Consider the following 21,702-nt stretch of genomic DNA (forward strand, 5'->3'; position numbering starts at 1 on the left):
CAGATCAATGATTAGCCACTCAGCTACTTTTACGTTAGCTTTTGAAATGGGTTTCTGAATCCCAACTGTCTTTAGGCATAGGAAAGTTAATATCTGGATTTGAATTTTTGTATCTAGAATTGCAAGTGGGAAGTTAGAGGCATATATCCTTCTCTCCCTTTTAGGGTAATAGGGTGTTTATTATGTGCAGACTGTGTAGAGAAATAATTGGAAAAGTGGCAGGTGTATTTTTATGCAGAAATTGCTTCATCTCTAGGTGCACAAAAGTGCTTCACAGACAGGGCTTAGCATTGCTGGGTGTAGCAGGCATCAGGCTTCAGACAGAGGCTTCGCATGTTATTACCAGCCTTCTCATCAGGCAGCAGTAAATAGCACATGTCTAATGTGTTTATTCTATTACTGATACTAGAGTTGTTGATTCCATTTTCTGTCACGTACATCCTGAGTACCAATTTGCTCTTCATGAGGGTGATTATTCCAGGCCACTCGCAACTTATTGCTCGTTGCCATAAATGATGGGAAGATATTGATTTATTTCCTGAATGCTACTCTGAAGGTGACATTATAAATGTTTAATTAACTCAGCAAGCTTTTCTAATCACTTCAGATAGGATGAACCAATACATCATTGCAGTAGCACTGTTCATTTTTACCGATGTGCAAATTAAAGACAGAAAGGAAATAACTTGCTTGGAGTGACACACCAGACTGGCTTTTAAAATAGGAGAGTGTCAGGGAGATTCTGGCTTCCAATCCTGTGCTGAGAGCAGTAATACCCTGTTTTTCTTATCTAGGAATAGACAATGAACAGAAAGAGAAGGAACTAGAGCACAAAGAAGGGACCAAAGTCACTGGAGGAAGTAACACAGGTGACTGAGAAGTGAGTCCTAAGGAGAATGACAAAGCCAAGGTAAAGCATGAAGAAGGAAACTGTGGAGGGCTCTTACCATCAAGAGAGGTAAGTGATGACCAGTAATGCAGAGCTGCATTTTTATACAACCCTCTTTTTTCCTATGGGCCTTGGTGATTGTGACTCACAAGTTGAAAGGTGACAGTAAAGGATTACTTAAAAGTCTTAATAGTTTTTCAGCATATTAGTTCAGGTTTATTGTGGGTCCTGAGTGAAAGGCTATCACTTCTCGCTCAAGCCTTGAATAGTTGTCCTGCATGCAAAGTGCCATCACACTTGCTGTTCTTTCCTCCCTGCTGGTTTTAATTTAATTAATTGTTGAGGTATCATAAAGGGTTTTACCAAGATGGTAAAATTTACTTTGGCTTATTCTAGGCAGAAGAATGATTAAGAAAAGCAGTTCTATTCATTTAGTTTTCTTGAGAGGCTGTAGATCTGCTCGGGAGTCATCTCTGTCATCCATCGAGCAGTCTCTTCTGCATGTTTTCCTTCACCTTGGTATCAGTCACCCAATTAAATAGATTAAACATTGTTGAAAAAATCCACAACAGAAATCCTGTGCCTTAGGAATGACTTCTCCAGCAGTAAAGACATTTTGGAAACTGAGTATTCTTCAAATAGCTTCTGTGGTAGCTTCTGTCCCCAATAAAACTTATAGGACTATTCTTCAGTATTTAAATGTAGATGCAAAAATACTGAGAGCATTATAGATTAGTATTCATGATGATAAATTTCTTCAACTAATTGTATTGGGTGAAGAAGTATCTTTAAAGTGGAGAAGTACTTGGAAAGCAAAGATACCATGTGTATTCCACCCTTTGGAGTTGCTGAATAGAAAAAGAAGTTTCTGCCTAGGTTCGAAGGTAAAAAATGTATCATGTAAAAAATGTATTATTGCCCTGTATTATCATAGTTTAATGGGCGAGCTTAATCGTAAGGCCAGTTCGTGGATATTACATAAACATTTCACAGTTAAGAGCTTGCTTTTTTCGAATAAATGCTGTCAGAGGTGAAGTGTCCAAGGATGTAGTCAGTAGCAAGCGGGAGGATGGGGAGCAGGACCCAGCCCCGGCGTGAGGCTTGACCAGCTCCCAGGCCTGTGCACTGCCTCAGAAAGGAAACGTGGGGCCACGAGCGAGAGGCGACGCGAAGCGAAGGGCCGCGCCAGCTCGCCTGAGTCACCGAGACTGCTTCCTCAACAGTGTTTGTAACTGCCATGGCTGAACTTCAATAAAAACATCGAAAGTGGCAGGGGGAGAGCGTGGATAGGTCAAAAATGATACATGATAACTTACTTTGAAGAAAAGAGTAACCAAACGCCTCTGAGCAGAGACTATTTCAGGAACATTTTAAGATATTTTCCGTCAAAGAACATAAAAATCAAGTCAGTGGTTGTAACTAGTGCTTGGTGATGATGAAAGCACAAAGATCAAGAAAAAAATGACTAACTTTTGCTGCCTTTTTCTGTCAGGCAGTCAGTACTTACCATTCTACTATCTCAGAACAACTAAAGAACAGAATCATTAGTTCTGGCAGCCTAGCATGGAAAGTGCTAAGCATAACTTTAGTTCATTATTTGGAAGGAATCGAGTTTATGTGTGAAAAGAATACAATGAATTTTAATAAAAGGCTCCTTGTTTATAAGTGTACCTTGTATTCAGAGAAAAAAAAATATATAACAAGAGAAACATTAATGCCAGGAAAGCCTTATGCTAAACTTTGAACGCGTGAATTTGATCTTTCGGTTTTGGGTTTCTCCCCCACTTTGCGAGCTGAAGGCAGTGAGATGCGGAACCCAGCACCCGGTGAAGCCCTGGGGTGCATCACGACACAACCCCAGGGCGCTGGGCCGCCTCGCAGCAGGAAACCAGAGCAGCAGCCGAGGCGACAGCACCAGCGCAGCTGCCCCTGCTACACTGCGCTCCTCGATGGCTTCCTGAGAGCACCTCCACATCTCCCTTAGAAACATCATTATTCATTATTATTATTATTACTTACCCACGTGACTCAGCTTGGAAACCATAGTGGTGGATAGAAGAATCATTATAATAGTAAAGACTAAAGTGGAAGATCCCGTCAGAAATTTAATCGAGAAGGGTAGTCGTTTGCTACAGAATGAGCTGGCACAGTAATCTTGACAATGTTTCAGCTGATTAACTAATAATTTTGTTTGAATTAAATTATAGAATACATTCTTGAATTCAAGATGGAAAATAGCATAAAGTATATTCAGGTAAGTGCATATGTTTTTTTTTTTTCTTGATATCCAGTCATGAACTTCTCTTCAAATTCTTACACAAAGCTGGGTGTCCCAACTACTTGGTCCCGTTTCTGCATAACCCTTGCCAAGCTGGCGCAGATCTGCGATCCGTCTGGACACAAAGCACAACTAATACTGTCCCAAAAGTTAGTGCTTGCTCTTCCAAGCATTTCTTGTATAACAGTTAAACGCGATTGAGTTCCAAATTCTTCCTACAATTTGTTAGAATTGTTTCAGGTAGTAATTTTCCTGAAAATGCCCGGGATGGTTTGTTGCAGTGCATTAAATGTGTTAAACATTAAGTATGAATAACATGTATATGGTTATACTTGTGTTAAATGTTAAATAAAAACATTAAGTTCACTTCTCTAGTGATGTGTGCTACTTACCTGTTGACTGTTGATACTTGTTTTTTACAGATTATTTTTTTTAAAACAGATAGGCCTCAGTGCCACTTTGGGTTTATCTTACAAATTAAATGACATTTAATGAAACTGACATTTCCAACCTACTTAGTCATTTTAGGTCACTCCTCTTCCATTATTACCCGCTAGGAAAAGAGGCCAGACTGAGCTCACAGCATTGTAAAGGGCTTCACTACCTCTGCATACTTAGACTCTGCTTGTCCTAGAGAGCAAGTTTTATTCATTTCTGTCATATAAATTGATTTAACTGAATTGTAAGGAAAGACATTCAGCCTCTTTCAATGATGTTATATCCCATAAATAAAAAAATTGTTTCAGATTCTGTTAATGTATTAAAAAAAAAATTAAGTCATTAGTACACCAGTTTTGTGACTTAAACCATTTAATGAATATATAAACAAAACAGATATAAAGCAAAAGATTAAGATAAAAATTGTTGTTACAACCACCATCAGATAACACAAAATTTTTACAAGCCTGGGACTTGCACTGCAGTTTTACAAAGCTGTGTATCACAAAGCAGTACCGCTCCCTGAAAACTGAGACTTAGAAATCACAGATCACAGTAAGGATTTACTTTGAGCACATCACCCTCTAGTCAAGCTAGCACTGATTGAGCTATTTTTTCAAAGTCTTCATGGCCTTGAATGTATTATATAATGAAAAGGTTGAACATAAACAGGTGGATCGAGCTCAAGCCCCAAGAAATGCATGAATATCTCACAGCAACACTGCTCCATGTCACCATGTAGCAGTGCTCCGTGGAGCCGCGTTTGCACCAACGGCTCGGGGGGGGGTTACACTCCACAGTGCTGCTGCCTCCCCCGTGCTGACCCCACGCGCCAGCTCTCCTCCATGCCCGTGTCTGCCCTCCCTCGTCCTTGCATCCAGAGCCTCCCTGCACACTGGGACTGAGGCAGGAACAAGGCTTCACAGAGGCGGCGCGGGAGAACAGCGCGAGTTCACACACGAGCCTGAAGCAAAATGTAAAAGATGAGAAATGCTTTTACTAATGCGGACTTCAGGCTTTCAGGAAGGCAGGCCCTGGCCTATTACTTACTCACAATACTCCGGTCTGCTCTATTTATCACACAAGTGTAGCTTAAGTTTAGTAAGTTAATGCCTAATGTTAAGCCTGGACATAAGCTTTCACAATCCAAACTTTTGTAGGAAAACAAAAATCACAAACAACAATTGCAGAAGCTTAAGCAACTAATTTAGTTGCAGACCTTCTCAAAAGGGAAGCAAAAGAGCACTCAGTACACACTGAAGTTGGATACAGACTAGTACCTAGGAGTCACAGAGATGCAATCATTTTAACACAAGCTTCCTTACACGCCTTACATTTGTTTAAAGTGGAGAGGAAATAATTTGTAATTATGCTACTGTGATGCATTAGGAATGCTTTCTATAACGTCTGTGCTGCAGTTTCTTTTGGTCACCGTTTTCAATCCTGAAATAATTAAAACTAAGCTAGGTGCAAGGATAGCTTTGGCATATTCTACCTCAAAAAATCTTGAAAGCGCAAAATTCAAGCTGCTTTTGATTGCTTTTCAGTGATCAAATTTTCACTGCGCAGAGGTGGAAGGGATAATGAAAAACAATGCACTTGCTACCCCTTGTAGGAGAAAATATTTCTGTACATTCCAGTACTTCTATTTTTATTTACTCCCCACGGGCCTCCCACGTGCTCTAAATTTAACGTCGGGGCTCCAAGATGAGGGAGAAGCTGCCCCAAGGAGAAGGAGAAGGGGAGGCCGCCCAGAACAGCTGCTGCTTTGTTCCTGTCCCACCTTTCCGCGCACAAGGGTGCGTATTGTGCAGTAACGTCCTTTTCAGCCGTGCCTCCGGGATGACAAGGCCTCCGCGCAGAATTCATAACGTGTTTTGTCCCAGTGTCAGCCCTGGCCCCGCACAAAGAGCAAGTGTTGGCTCCGCATTCCTGCGCAGCTCCACGTTCCCACGGGGCCAAGGGGTGGCTGGCAGAGGAGGAGGCTGCAAGAAGGGCGGCTGCGGCCTCACTTTCAAAGTGCCTCAAAATTAACCACGAACAAACACTTCAGCCACAGGAGCTTTCCTATTTCAACCCTTTGAAATCCATTTTTTTAAGGTGCTTTTTATGGTATCTCACTTACCAAAGACCTATTTACTTAGTGGAGCATGGGCAACTGCCAAGGGGCTCTATTCTCTTTCAGCTATTCCACGGCTCCCTTCAGCATGGGCCCTTTCCTCTGACCCTCTACCACGTTCAGCAAACAACAACTAGTTAGGATTTAAGTACAAATAAGACTATTAGCCATCTAGACTTCCTCCTAATGCACGTGTATAAATAAATGTCACCACAAGCCCTCCTTGATACAAGAAACCATCGATCCAAAGGCTAAAATAAATAATAGTTGAAACAACTGTCTGTGGCACTTGCTTGGTATTTTCAGCACTAAAATTCTCCTATAATAGCTCCCTAGGATATATTTTTGTCTATCAACCAACTTCTTTATTGCTGTGGGAAATGGTGACAGATGCTTTGGCACTGGAAGTCAGTGCTAGTGTGACTGACCGCGGCCAAGGCAAGAAAACTCATCTGTGCTCCCGGCTGACATCTCCAAGTCAGGACTTCGTAACATTAAAAAAAAGTTCCTCTAAGAAACTGCTATTACCAAGTAAAAATGCTAGAATTGTCCATAATTCTGTGCTGTTTTGCAGACATTTAAGTGCCTCAAAATAACAGTTTGCTGAACTGTAACAGAGTTAAGACAGATGGTATTTTTTTTTCCCTCTATTACAGGATTTTGCAGAGATCTGTAGAGAATCACAGAGATCATGTTCACACCAAAGAGTAAAACACAAGAATTTGTGCAAAGTGCAGCCATTTTTAGCCAGCCTTCAAAAATGTGATTTGGTTTTGCTTTTTATTGCTAAGCAAGAATGCACGTACCTCAGTATATTCTGTGTGCAGGATCTAAGTTTTTGGTATCAGTTCCTTGGTGGCTATCGTTTTGTTAAAGAATACAGTATATGAATAAAATAGCAAGAGTTGGGCTAGCCCACCAGCTTCCAGGCTATAGCACTGTTAGGAACAGCCTGTAATACTGCAACAACAGTAAGAAAGGTCTCAGCAGCTACGTGTTGCACGTTTGAACTACTGTAGGCACATCACATGCTTAAAGAAACATCTGTGTAACTGCTTAATGTTAGTAATAAGGTTTGTTCTTCCCGGTTACTAAATGGGAGAAACAAAGATTAAACTTGCTTATTATTGCCTAGCAAGTGTGAGATGCTTCTATACTTCTAGTTTGAAGGTTCTGGAGTGTTTTTCATCCAGTGCTCTTCTATGTATTATAACCCTTTTGGTTGCTCTTCCAAGTGCAGAGCTGTGAGGTACAGTGACAGCCTGCAAGCTTCAGCCCAGTGCAAGCAAAACAGCTCTGAAGCACGGCCATGGCACGACAGCCCCGTGCAACGCCCAGAGCCCTCCTTGGGAAAGGCTGAGAGTATGAACCGACCCTGGCAGCACCACAGGTTACAACTGTTTGGGCAGGCAGCCAAGGTTGGTGCAGATTACTGAAAAGTTTGAGCCCAGCCAGCAAGTATGAGCATTGCTTTTTTTGCAACACAAAATTTGAGCAACTACATCAAACCATTTTAAAATAAAATAAAGTTTTTACAGCCTCACAGGGGTAGTTCCATTCAAACGCTAATGTAGCATGTAAATGCACAAACACAAGACTCAACTTATCGTTTATGTGGCAAAGATTGCAAAGAACATATTTTAAATCTTACTGCTCAAAAGTGATGACATTATCTGCACCCTTGCCAAAGGATGCAGGTTAATCCTGGAACATGAGACAAATATCCTTTCATTGACACCTTTTTTAAATCCATGAAATTTTGCTACACAATCTCTAATATGAAATGCTTGGAACTAAGTCTTCATTTCCCACCAGAATAAAACAGCTGGGCTATCTTGTATACCGGGGAGTCAGGGCATTTGTTAATCCATCCACTCCCCAGTGCTATCAACTGACCTTAAAACATGCTCTTGTGCAAGCAGCCTGAGAAGACAGAACCTGGCCATAGTTCTTTCTACTTTTGTAACACCTATTTCCAAGCCTGTTCCTCAGTTAGTGCCAAACTAGCTAGAGATTGTCTTGTGTTTAGTGCTTTCATTTGGTTCAGTTTTGCAAATGTTTAAAAACAACACACAAAAGCAGACTGAAGTTTCTCCAAATGGCACAGCGTACAACTGCATATAATACACCTCATGAAAAGTTCATAAAAACGCCCATCAGTAAGGTTGCGAGAGCCACCAGGATTTCTGAAACGTCTTGTTACGACCCAGACATAGCTCAAAGTGTTCCCCAGATCTACGATTTTTTGTTTGTTTGTTTGCAGATTAAATCGCACAACTATGCGTACCCCCCTGGTGGCTAAGTCAACTCTTGCCTTATAGTAGTTACACCTTCCTGTTAGTCCCCCCCGTCCTTTTTAACGGTACTTTAGTCTGCTGTAGCTGTGCAGTTCTCTACTCCTCAGAGCTCACCTTGCCCGAGCCCCTCCGGGGAACGTGTCTTTCACCTCCAAAGAATCTGCCCAGCGAGTCAAGTAGACCCGAGTCTCTGTGCCGCGGCGATCCGTGCCTGGCGTGGTCTGTAGTGCTCGCAGAGGCCATTTTTGATCCGTGCCGGAAAGAGGAGCGCTTTTGTGAAGCCATCAAATCCGAGTTCTCTGAAGCTGCTGCACTGTCCTCCTGGATGGTCTGTAGCTCGTCTGACTCGGAGGGCCGATCTTTGAAGGTGTTGTCCTCCCTGCCCGGGGCATCTCGGGAGAAGAGGCGGATCAAGTGGGGGCGCCCGGCCGTGTCAGCTGGGTTGGCCTCGCGCCCGGCATTCTTGGGCTCCGCTGTGCCTTGGGGGTCCGTCACCGCTGGGCCCGGCGCGGAGCTCCCATTGTTCTGGTTCACATCTGCCTCGCCTGCAAACAACAAGGACGAGAGATGAATGCGGCCTGTGACAAACAGCCCCGCCACAAAGCGCCTTTCTCCCCGCGCGCGGACAAAACCCGCAATATGCGCGGCCCTAACGAGACCGCGTCCTCGCCCCGGCAGCCCCTGAGGACATCGAGTATCTTGGGACAGCAGCGTTCTCGCAAAAGAACCCGCCGTCCTTCTAGGTGGTTTTTAAAACTGGAAATATCTGTAGATAAATCAGTACAGTTCATCGGATCACAGTTACGATTCAGTGCATGTCTGTGGGAGGCGTCCTGATGGTGAGGCTTTCAGTTACCACGTGTGGGCAACTAAAGCTCCAGTACTTTCCCTTGAAAGAGGGAACTCGTAAGGGTCCTTCCCTCCACTTTCCCTTGAAAGAGGGAACTCGTAAGGGTCCTTCCCTCCGCCCCCTTCAAAGCAGGGAAGAAAAAAAAAAAAAAAAGAAGGCACATCAGCATGTCGAAGGACTGTGCTTTTCAATCGCACGTTTTCTCTCTGTAGCACTGGAGCTTTTGTACCGGAGCGTTTTGGCCCAGACCAGAATTCCTCATGCTAGCTTGCATCAGGAGTCAAAAAAGGTGGGTTGTGGGGCAGTTTTTAAACTACTTAAATTGTCCTCACCAAAAAAAAAAAAAAAAAAGAAAAGTAGAGAATAACAATAACTTTTGCCCATGATGATGTCTGAATTCTGCATTCAGTGCCCTAGCGCTGATCCTGAGGACTGGTGCCAAACTCTCTGATTTATCATGGAGTACTTGTGAGAAGGGTAAAAAAAAAAAAAAAAAAAAAAAAAAAAATGAACCTCAGAAACGGAGGAGCACTCAGCCAAGAAAGGCACCAACGCAGACCTTGCTGGTACAAGCAACACGTCTGCTGACTTTTCTACATTTTTGTTCTCACGCAGAATGCAAGTTCTTCATTTTTTTTCTACCCCAAAATAAGAAAGGGCTCCGTAGGTCAGTAGCTCTGTGTGCAAGCAGCAGAGAACTGCCCCTGTGCATGTGAGCAAGTCCAAAGGAAGCAGTACCCCCTGAAGAACGTCTCGCCTACAAGGAACCAACAAAAGCCCTCCATGATCTCCTGCTTGAAAAACAAGCACCAAATTAGACACTTCTCACACTCAATCCACCTCAGACAAGATAAAGGAGGTTTTAGGATTAACAGGCTTGATGTTACAGAGACAAAGCAGTCAGTCAAATGTTACCTCCAATATCTGAATGCTTTATTAAATCCCAATTTGATTTGGCCCCAGTTGCCATGAGAGGGTAGGACCTGGTAAATACTGTTATGTTTTCAAAGTACTCGGGGCTCAAGCACTATGCTGATTCACCTGAGCAGTTTCAGACTTTATGGCAGACTTCATTTTGTACTTGCTTTTCCCACCCACATAAAGCATTGAAGAAGCCTTTTCCCATTCAGGCTCAGAATTATTCTGATACAATATTATGGATAGCCCCACAAGACAATAATGATGGCTTCTGCATATATATATATATACACCTAGTTACAGATTGTTGCAATCAGTCAGCCAGCTACAATTCTGCACAGCTTCTCATATAAAAAGACAGTATACAATTCAGTTGTGCAGCCTCAAACACTACCACGATAGATTATGTTAGAGACTGTCAAGAAAATCTTCTTTGGTTAAAAGTCTGAATATTCCTGAATTATTCAGGAATACAATTCTGCTTAACCACTGCTTATTGTCACTTAAGACCACATCAATTAGGAAAACGAAAGCATTTCCTGAGAACTTTGGGGTTTTTGGTTTTCCTGGGGAAAGAGAAAGAAAAAGAAAAGAAAAAAAAAAGTGCTTTTAGACTGACTAGAAAGTATTAAATCCCCCAAAAGTTTTTCTTGACAGAATGAAATAGAAAGTATCACCGATATATGGCACTTTCTGAAACTGCAAAACATTTTTATACAGAAGCTATAAGCCTAGATTCTATACCATAATAGAAATGCATTCAAGGAGAAGAAGAAGGAAAAAAAAAGGCAAAACAAAAGAGCTATTGTATTTAATTAAATGCATTAACAAAACACCAGAGCATCTGCATACTAATATTTTTTACAACAGTTGAGCTTTGTATCACTGAATACAGTTATTTGTAAGCAACAAAGAAGGGTATTTGGGCCACAAAAGTAGCTTCTCCCAAGGCATACACAGTGAGCTATAAAGTATAAATCTTTTGTGTGTGCTCTATTTTAGCATGCATTTAAGTTTTCCTCCAATTTTTCTGCACTAAGTCTTCTCTAGTTTTTAAAAATGTATCGCACGGAAGCATAGTTCATACTTGAGCTAACTAATCCAAGCCTTCATGTGCATTTTTGAGAAACAGATCATTTTAATAATGCCTCAAGAACACCCAGAATAGGTTGCGTAAATGTGTTTGTTCATTTAGAATCAAATATTTTGACTTCTTATCATAAAGGAATGGCCTGTTACGAGTACAGCGCCTATGATACTGGTTCCCCTTTTTTGTTTCTCCTTGCGAGATGAAGATTTGCTTTGAAAAGCTTACGTAACGCTTAACCAGAAGAGCTACCCTTCTTGCAGTGCATCCGTCGCTGCCCAGCCAAGGGGAGGGCTTCAGGCGCTTTTAAAAATCCTCTTGTAAAATGGGTTAGTTTTAAGCATAAGCGCAGCAGAACACGTCGCCCTGGGCACGATGAGAGGGCTCTTACAGTGCACACTTGTCTGTGAAGTGAATCAGGGCCTTGGAAGGCGTGCAAGGGCGCCACGTGCCAGGCTGGGCAAGGGCCCTCGCCAGCAGCGGCCCAGCGCGGGGCTGGCTCCGGGGGCCAGGCCGCTGCCGCCGGCCTGCGCGTAGCGCGGCCCTCGAGCCGCTGCCGCCGCCGCTGCCGCCCGCGCCGGCGCGTCCATGGCCACGGAGCGGAGCAGCCGCTTGTGCCCTGCACGCGCAGCCGCGCCCAGGAAGAAGGGAGCAAAATGTCGGAGCGGTTTGTTAATGAGTCAAAACCTGTGGAAACCGGAAGAGGGCTTTTATCAAGCAGGATTAAAACAACCACTGAAGAGGGGTTAGGCCACAGGGATGTACTTCTCAAAATCCTTCTCTCTTAGGGCTCGCTTTGACATTAACAGTCTACCCTCAAACATTTTATCCTCAAAAAGCAAAATAAAGCTCTTATATAACTCTCAGATTAGCTGGGGCCACTCAGCCCCTGTGGTTCTAACTGTGACTCCTTGTCAAAACTCATGGGAATCTGTTTCTGACAGAGATTCCTTGGAAAGAAACAGGCTCCCTTTTGGATCACTTGGTAGAGCTGCTCTACAATGCTCCTTCCGTGCACAAATATAGGTCTGTAGTCTTCTCCTATATAGCTGAAACACCTTTTCCCAAGTTATCTGCTCTAACATTTCAGGATAAAAAAAAAATGGAGTTTTTTTAGATGCAGTATTACATCTCTTAAAACTGTCCACCTTTTTCTAGTCTTGCTTTCTTGCAGCTACTTGCAATTCCTCTACACCAAAGCTCCCATTCTTATTGCTGCTTCTTCTACAAATGCTGTGCAATAAATGAGGGAAGCCTGAAGCACATTCCCTTACTTTGAATTCTCAGGACAGACACTTAGTTCAACAGTCAAAACATGCTGCAAATATTAACTGTAGTGGTATATGGTAGCAACAAATATTTGCATGAAAGCCTAATGATCCCATTAGATATAGATTAAGTAAATTTTTAAGCATACAAATATTCTAGTACTCTGTATAGTAACTATAGGTGGCTTCTACTGATCAGTAATTTCTTTTTTTTTGTTTTTTCTTTTTTCCCCTCAGGGTATGAACATAAAAAGTCTCAAATATAGGAACCTTTTAGATCAATATTTTATTTTCATTATCTGAATATATACAGTGACCTCTTCAGTGTATGAAACAGACAAGTCTCTTTTTAATTAATATGATTGATTTCTCTTGTCCTATCCCTTCTATGATGCGCCAGTTGGGTAGTCAAATATAATGCAATACAGATCTCAATTCTGATGAAACTGAGTACCAGGATTTTTTCTGAAATGCTGACACTACAACATTATTGAGTAAAACATCTGAGATTTTGTACCAGCTTACCTGTATTAGCCATCTGAACAGCAGCAGGTTGCACTTTACACCTACAAAGTTACTCAGGCTTTGTAACACCTAAGACTGCAATATCTTCAGTAAAATGTGGCAGTAAGCTGCACATGCACCATGCATGCAGTGTCATGGTAATAATCTGCTTTGCATTACTTTAAGAGGCTGGAAAAAATACAGTTCTGGAAAATGGGACCTCTATTAACACTCCTTGTAATATCAAGACATTTCAAAAAAATGAAAGGATAGAAAAAGCAAACCTATAACTCCTACATATGGACTGCAGCTGAGGTTCACTGAGTTCAGGCTGTTTCAAGATAGTAATATTTCTCAACATTTTGTCTTTTCTTTTTAGACAGCAAAGCCTTTCAGAAGAAAGAACTCAAGGAATTACTTAGCAAGTGTAGCATGAAGCACCACGGTGGGCTTCAGTTATGATTTTAGATACTTTCATACATATGGGGTGTCAACAGCATTTAGGCTTCACTAAATAAATACTTGGGGAGATGGAGAACAGCATCATATTTGCGTTGTTAAATGCAAGCTGCAAAGCTGGATTTATCATCCTCACGGTATCAACACGCTACACACAAAAACTGGCTCTCAGCCTAACCTCACTAATGTGGTTAGAAGGCAATATGCCATCAGACATTTTACTTCACAGATCTAATTACTGGTTTTGTCTGATGCCTGTCAAATTGTAGAAAATCAATTAAAAATCTATTTCTGTTTGGAATAGATTGCATGCAGCATATTTACAAAACAAACAGTCAGCCACAGCTCTCTGACAACAGCTAAAACTGATCCCTTGGTGTGTTTAGCCATTACTCAAATGCTTTCCCATTTCCAAACCAAATGAATGCAGAGAAAAATGTCAGTATGCCTCATTATAGAGCTTCACATGAGCATAACTCTCCTACAGAGACTACAGACTTTGCTCGTCCCCAGCAAAGAGACCACTTCCACTGCAGCCATCTTTGCCAACCTCTACCACGGCAACTTTTCAGAAATTCACTGCAACTTTTCAGAAATAAATGCCATTCAAAGGTAAATTTTGAGGATAAAATTACATTAGAAACATTTGAAACAGTCACATAAAAGCAGAATAAATAAGCAGCAGAAAATGACTCTAGTCTTTTTTAAACCAAGAATAGATTCCTTTTAAAACTTTGGTATCAATAATTGTTCCTTTTTAAAACCTTGATATCAATGCCAGTGCTGTTTTTGACATGTAGTAGTTGTGCATAATGTTTGAAAATTATTCATTTAGGTATCTTCAGACACTCTTCCGATATCTTGAATTTTACACGCAGCTAGTACATTTTACAGGCTATCATAAACCTTGCATTATTTCCACAGTGAGGTGTAGCTGGCTAAGGATAGCATCATGCCAGCTGGGCACATCAGGCTGTCTATAAATAAAGACCCTGCTAAAGCCTGAGCTTCCTAGCCCTGCAGGAACGCTGGCCTGGCGCAGGAGACTCCGCTCCTGCCATGGCTACAGGTCTACCTGTAGATGAAACCCTACAAAAATAAGGAGCCATTTGCTAAGTGCAGGATGCCCTCCTCTGACTTTCCTCCCTTCCTGTATTATATTCCATATACTAAACACTATGAAGCAATTAAGAATCCGAACAGACATGCAGAAAGTGGCCAATTCTCCATTCCGTCAATCAGTCTAGCACAGCTCTATATTAATCTGATGAAGCAGTGAGTAACAAGTCCAATTTGGTAGGATTTTTTAATAATATAGCCACAGTACTAAAGCCAGAATAACAAGTGCAAAAGAAAGCCCTGACCTTACAGCCGGCATTTAGTTTGCATTGCTGTGGCCGTGAGGAATGACACCTTCAGTTAAAATTTCACATGAAACATCTTGACTCTCCACGCCTCCCTGGCCCTCTTCCATGGGAGACTTGCTGGTGCAGAAAAGCAGAAGCCTTGCAGCACAAAAATACAAAAAAAAAAGAAAGAAACACAAACAAACAAAAAAACACCAAGCTGGGGAGAGGCAGGGAGAAAGCTGTGGGAAAAGTGCCAGGTCAGTTCCTATTATGCAAGTACGTGTTCTTGCAGGTTTAGCAGGAGAAAAGAATAACTGCATGTCTCTCTTGTTTAGGTTTGTATTTTGAAGGAAATAAGTTCTGCATTCACTCAAGCAGAATAGGAGGCATTATCTATACTGAGCATATATATATATATATGTATGTATATATTTGAAAGTTAAACAGCAGGAAAAAAAAATCAAATTGCACAGAAGAATGGCACCCAGGAATTCTTTCATAATATCCCAAGAACAGATACTAGATATAACACCTAAAAAAAATTCCTCTCACTGTTGTTCTGACAGTAATTTGAAATGTATTCCAGATCTGCAAAAACCCTGGAATATTTGACATACTTAGGCATGACTTCATAACTGGTTGCTTTACTCGCTAAGATGCTTCGTAAAACCTTTCTTGAAATGATTAGCAACCTTCTTTCCTGGACCAGTCAACCAAAAAACTACCAGCTGCCACAGGTATGTTTGTGTTCTGACATGGAAAAAAGAAATAGCTTTCAAGCTCACTCAACAGCTTCTTCTCACTTCTTTAAGTATGGACATCACTGCACAAGACAGGGTATGATTGCAATCTCGGGACTCAGGAGTCCGAGTCTCTCTCGGGACTTCCCTCAGCTACCTTAGATGTTAATTCCCAGAGTTCATAAAGTAAAATTTGAAAAACCTGTCTGTGAAGTGGTGTCTCCTGAAGGACCACAACTGCAGAAAGGGCCTGCCAGAAACATTCCCTGTTACAGCCTCCACGGAGCTGTTTAAGAACCACCAAAACCAGCTACATACAGCAAGCCACAAAGCAATGAAAAATTAAAAGCTGACACACAAAAAAGGGGCAAATATATAATTAGATAAGACTCTCTTATTTCCAAGAAAAGTCTGCTACTACCTGCCTGAATAGTTAAGGTACTAGCTTCTTTATCTTGTTTCAAAGACTAGTTCCACTACGTGGAGGCAACAAATCCAAGAGGACCAGGACACAACCAGGACCATCTGGAACTCATTTTGTATCAGTTCATTTAAAAATACAAGACTGCTTATGAGAGAAAACAAAAGCCTTCCATATTCTGTAAAAACAGATGAGTTTTTACAGGTTTTCATATTCCATTTTAATATTCTGTAAAAAAATGAACTTGTATTAGAACATCAGGAGCAGCAAAATGAGATATAGCTGCACACAAACCTTAGGAGTTGAGGGTTTGAGCTTGGGGACAAGAAAGGGCTTTTATGTTTTACTTCATCAGATTTGTATTTGTTTTCTTCCATAAAAAATGTAATGTTTTTCTGCCAAGTTTCGAACTGTCTGCCTTTCTTCCAGAAATTATGAAAAATATGTCCAAAAGAGATTTTATTTTGAAGTATTGGCCTATTATATGCATTGTTTACACAAACAGTACCAGTTTGCATGAGTTCTACACATTCTGCTTAAAATAAATATCCGTACCTTCCTTTCAACACTGCAACAATTTTTCCAAGGTTATATTTATACTGAGACAAACTACAAAATTAAATGCCCTGTGCCTCAAATTATATTATTTTACAGCAAGAATCATGAATTTTACCTGGTTTTCTACATTTATTTCATTTACAGAGACCCAATGCTAAAAGCTGGATGCTGAACACAAGTTAAAAGACCAAGAACAGTGATTTTATTCTGTAAACATCATGTTGAATTATAGAGTGGTAAACCATAAGAAATCCTAATTTTGCAAAATCATTAGATCAAATGAAAGCCTGCTTTTTTTTTTTTTCTCCCCCTTAGCCTAATTCTGTACTAGGCTTCCTCACCCCAAACACAGTATTTCAAAATGTAACTGAGAACTATCACTTCCTACATGAGCAGTGGTATTAACAGGACTGCATTCCTTAAGTATTGCTCAGCAGCAGTGCTAATTAAGGTCTATTTGTCACTCAACAGCCTTTGGAAAGGAGATGCCTGTAGTAACTGGCACTGATGCCGGGTGGAACTGTCACTGTGATACCTCCTGTGCTAGGATAACTACACTGACTTCCTCCATGGAAGTGGTAAAAATGGGCCACAATTAATGACCAGATGGGAACAATTACAAATGTGACACCAGGTTGGAAAGGTGAAATTCTACTGTCGAAGTCTTACCATATGAATCGCTTTCGTGATTCAGGAGGGTTGGGGCTATGAAACAAGACTAGAAAGGCCCTGTACATCCATTACGGCCGAGGTTCAGCATTATGGTTCCATAAGCAAGTTCTATGTCATCAGAGTGTGAAAAGCAGTAACACCATCAGAGTCAGTCACAGAGGTTTTTTGATAGACCATCACCTGGGGTGACCTTGCTGGAAAACTCGGATACTATCAGGCTTTGCTGATGATCAAGGGACACACAGCTCCTAGCACCCCCATTTCCAAGAGCGGCTACTCTTGCAGCCTGTGCAGCAATAACCCCTGCTTGTAGCTGGTGCCCAAACTCTGGAAACAGTGTGTGGTCACTGGGGGCTGAAACGAGTTAAAAACCCACCATCCATGGTGAGGGACTGCTCCTGGGAGCCAAGTTTTAGAACTGCTGGAAGAAGGGCATCATACTATCACCAAATCTCTATGCACCCATGCTCTTTATGTCCTTGCTCTTTATGTCTATTAGTATCCTTTGTAATCTCTCTTTTTTTTTTTTTTTTACTTACTGAAGAAAACATAACCCTTCGCACAGATGTTGAGTTGAAGTAGCAAAATGAGTTAGGGCAGCAGTTGAAATACACACATTCACCATGGACACATCAAGGGAAAGAGCTCCAAGGCAGCTCGCTAGCAAAGGGTAACAAACCACAGGGAAGCTGGCACCAGTCATGTACCAGCCATACACCTTGTCCCAGAGCAGAGGATACTGAAACATAAACACAGAGGTACAACAGGGGATTCTGGTTGCTTGTTTAGTTGGTTAAGCAGCTTTAAAAGCCATGCTGCAACCAGATGCCTCATGCAAAGAATGAGCTGGGGGCAGGGAGGGAAGCTGTGATTTGTCTCTGGCTCTACTGAGCTGAATTCCTCCCCTTTCCCCTCTTCCAAATGTGTTATACAGGGGAGGATATATACATATACATATATATATATATCTTCCTAAAATTCAGCAATGCTTCTTTGTAAGAAATTACCAGTTACTCCAACTGCAAGAAGCCATGCAGGAAAGTCTTCTACCGAGCCAAATTATCTATGCATTTACAGAGCTGCATTGGAGCATCTATCTACATGTAAATGAAGCTACTTCTTTGGGATTACTTGGAACAATCCACACAAAAAAAGAAAATAGTGCTGGACTTCCTTATTTGCTGTATGCTTGAGCAAGTTTAAGTATGGAAACATGCAAGTAAAAACAGACTTTCCAAAAAAAGCTAACAATATACTATGCAGGGAAATTCACTTTGCTATGAATATTGAAATAAAGCCATTTCCCTGCAGTAGCTGCCTTGTGCTCTGCATGTTTTCACAGCTGGTCGCTTCGTTCTCCCTACCACGGATTTACAAAGGAGGGATGAAAGGAAGCCCACACGGTGGCCTCCATTGCAGAGGAATGCAGCAGTGTAGGCCTGGCTTGCGGCCCCTCGCTCTTGTTTTCTAGATGTTCTGGCATTGCCTCCCCTTGCTTGGGGTTACAAAGGACAGCACAGAAAACAAAAAAGCCTGTGGTTGAAACCAGTGGGACTTGCTATGGCAGAAATTTGGAATCTATGAGAAGCATGTGGCAAGTCTCCATACAACCCGCAGAGAGCTTTTTTTTCTAAAAAAAAAATATAACAAAAGAATTTTATCCACCCACCAATTTCAAATAAAAAAATATTCTTTTGTGTTACCAGAATATATAGGTTTGTTTTAACCTTAAGTATCTCAGAAAGAATCACAGTAGAGTGAGCTGGGGCATTATGAGTAACAAAAACAATTTCATGTACTTGAAGGGACCTGGACAGACAACTGGGCGGTGAAAAACCTCATGCAATTCAACAAGGCCAAGTGCAAGGTTCTGCACCTGGGGAGGAATAACCCCAGACACCAGTACAGGCTGGGGACCGACCTTCTGGAGAGCAGCTCTGCGGAGAAGGACCTGGGTGTCATGGTGGATGATAAGTTGACCATGAGGCAGCAGTGTGCCCTCGTGGCCAAGAAGGCCAATGGGATCCTGGGGTGCATTAAGAAGAGCATCTCCAGCAGGTCGAGGGAGGTGATCCTGCCCCTCTACTCAGCCCTGGTGAGGCCGCATCTGGAGTACTGTGTCCAGTTCTGGGCTCCACAGTACAAGAGGGATGTGGAGCTGCTGGAGAGAGTCCAGCGCAGGGCCACAAGGATGATCAGGGGCCTGGAACATCTGCCCTATGAGGAGAGGCTGAGGGAGCTGGGCCTGTTCAGCCTGAAGAAGAGAAGGCTGAGAGGGGGTCTGATCAGTGTCTATAAGTACCTCAAGGGAGGCAGTGAGGAGGATGGTGCTGGCCTCTTTTCAGTGGTGGCCACTGACAAAACTAGAGGTAATGGCCACAAACTGAAGCATGAAAAGTTCCACAGGAACTTAAGGAAAAATTTTTTAACAGTGAGGGTGACAGAGCACTGGAACAGGCTGCCCAGAGAGGTTGTGGAGTCTCCTTCTCTGGAGATCTTCAAAACCCGCTTGGACGCAGTCCTGTGCCACGTGCTCTAGGTGACCCTGCGTGTGCAGGGAGGTTGGACTAGATGATCTCTAGAGGTCCCTTCCAACCCTAAGCATTCTATGATTCTATGAAGTGGAGAAACTAAATCACCTGGTTGAACCGTTAGCATTTGTTTTCTTTAAATATTGACTAGAGTATTAAACAGAGATTCCTTGATTTCCGTCAAGGCAACTGAACATGCAAGAACATATTTTGGTTTCTTTTTTAACACCATAGGAAAACAGGGCCTTAAAAATCAGCAGAGAACAGATTTTGGAGAAATGGGTGGTATAAGAGCCATGACTGAGTCAGGCGGTTCAAAATAAGTCACAGTGAGCAGCATGCAAGGCCATGTATAGAATGTATGCTCTTAAGAATCATGGGGCAGTAGCTTGAATAAAGAGCTTGACAGCATTATTTTTTATTTTATTTTGATCAGGGGTTAAGTTTCTAGGTGGTAAATTAGAAATTTTAGAATAAAATACAGTTAAAACATGTTAACCAAACAGTCTAACTTTAAGTAAAATACCTAGGTATGAAAACCGCTTAGGGCCATAAGCCCTAAGTCATATAAACTGCTCACATGTGTTTTTCCAAGACCAACTAACTAAAATTAACCAAAAAATGTTTAGAAAACTGTAATGTAGAATATTGCATATGAGCTCTCCATGATATAGAAAATATGCATGTCTCTAGCTCCCCCAAAATACTGCCTTGATTTATCGCTTTGGGGACCTCACTTTAAATTCCAGAAGTACTTTATATAGAGCAGACCGAAGGGAAAAAAGTAAATAAATAAATAAAAATCGCAATAACATCCCTGCTCAGTTCTACAGAGAACAGCACACAACACATATTGTGTATTCGGTAGCTATAAATTCTTTGCAGGATGCCTTAGTCAGTATGCTTGAAATCTTCATGCACACTTCAGGCGTACCATCCTGTATCTGTGGTCTTCTGTATTTTCACCATGGATATATTTTAAACAGAAGCTTTAAACAGTGATGCCACTCGGTCCTAGAGAATCACATCTCTATGAAATGCGCACTGCAGGGAGCTGCTGCATCTGCTAGTCTGTAAAAGACCTTATTTCAGAAGAGTCCACGAGATACTGCAGTGCCATAAGTGACATTCAGATTATGAAATACTTATTTGCTAGTATTTCTGTAAATATCTGAAATGCTGAAGCACAAATGGGCCCAAGGTCCACCTTATGCTGTGTTACACCCTTGCTCACACGAAGCAAATGGAAAGTTCTAGTTACATTAAAGTAAGTGTAAAAAAACATTCAGCACCTTTTAAAGGCCAAAAGGGGACTGCAGAGATGTTCAGAAGTGCTCTGACCGTACAGAACTGCAATTTAGACAATTCCACAACTGTTAGTTTATTGCTCTCACATTATCTTTACTTCAGAATCAAATCTTCACCTTGTATCTGTGCTGAAAGGATGAAGGAGCAAAAAAGCAGCATTTTCTTCTAGCTTTCGTTTTTGAAAAGTCATTAAACACCATAAAACTTGCTCTTCACAGCTGGGAAACTAATGGCCTGTGAGAAATCTAAGATTAATTCTCTTGAGATTTAAGCTTTGCTTTTCCTTCTTCTATTTAAAACACTATCTATCGTCCAAGTGCAGATCAGCTTGTCCTGGCCGCTGAGCTCTGGCCTGGCCCGCAGGGGAGCCCGGGCAGCGCCGCATCCTGCGGGCTCCGTCAGCACAGCGCGCGCAGGGACTGCGCCGAATCCCCAGGACCTCAGCCTGCGTGAGAGGTAAGCAGCTAACTGCACATTTTAGAAATACAGACACCTCACAGATGTGATACTCCAAGGACATTCAGTGTTTCGGTTTTTAGGTTTTGGCAACTTGGCAGCATTTACTCAGTACAAATTTCCTAAATATACTATTGGCCTTTGAGGGATCAAGTGTTAACGTGCCCATCCTGAGCTTTGAAGGTAAACACAAACAGCAGGCTACTCCACGGCTAGACAAATTCCACGTGCTGTTTCCAATGTCACACACCGAAAACTCATTCAGGTGAGGGGGGCCGTGACAAGGATGCTGCCAGAGCTCGCAGCCCCTTGGCCTGCGTCTGGCTGGGCTCCCGGCTGAAAGCCTTCCTCCCCTTGCTGGGAGGAGGAGCACGGCACCCGAGGACCTCGCAGCCCATCGGCCACTGTGGGCCGAGGGAACAGGGTTTCTGCCGCCGTGCGCGATCCTGCTCGTCTGAACGGCTCTGTCTGGGCGCTGCACAATGAAGCAGGTCAGCACAGATCTAGGAACAGCGCTGACGAAACTGCTATGGCAGAGCGAGCGGAGGGTATGAAAATAC

General features: G+C 42.2%; 1 protein-coding gene across 2 annotated transcripts in view; it reads right to left on the reverse strand.

Annotated features, from left to right (window-relative positions):
* MBP (myelin basic protein) overlaps nt 1-21,702 on the reverse strand; it is an 85,778-nt gene that overhangs the window by 13,005 nt on the left and 51,071 nt on the right. For both annotated transcript variants that reach the window (XM_088535652.1, XM_088535651.1), the window contains exon 3: nt 8,136-8,566. In XM_088535652.1, the coding sequence (XP_088391778.1) occupies nt 8,136-8,566 (431 nt within the window). The remainder of the gene's footprint in view (nt 1-8,135; nt 8,567-21,702) is intronic.

The sequence above is a fragment of the Tinamus guttatus genome, unplaced genomic scaffold (assembly GCF_059628265.1).
Source record: "Tinamus guttatus ecotype Peru unplaced genomic scaffold, ASM5962826v1 Tinamus_guttatus_pri_ptg000639l, whole genome shotgun sequence".
In the NCBI taxonomy this organism is placed as follows: domain Eukaryota; kingdom Metazoa; phylum Chordata; class Aves; order Tinamiformes; family Tinamidae; genus Tinamus; species Tinamus guttatus.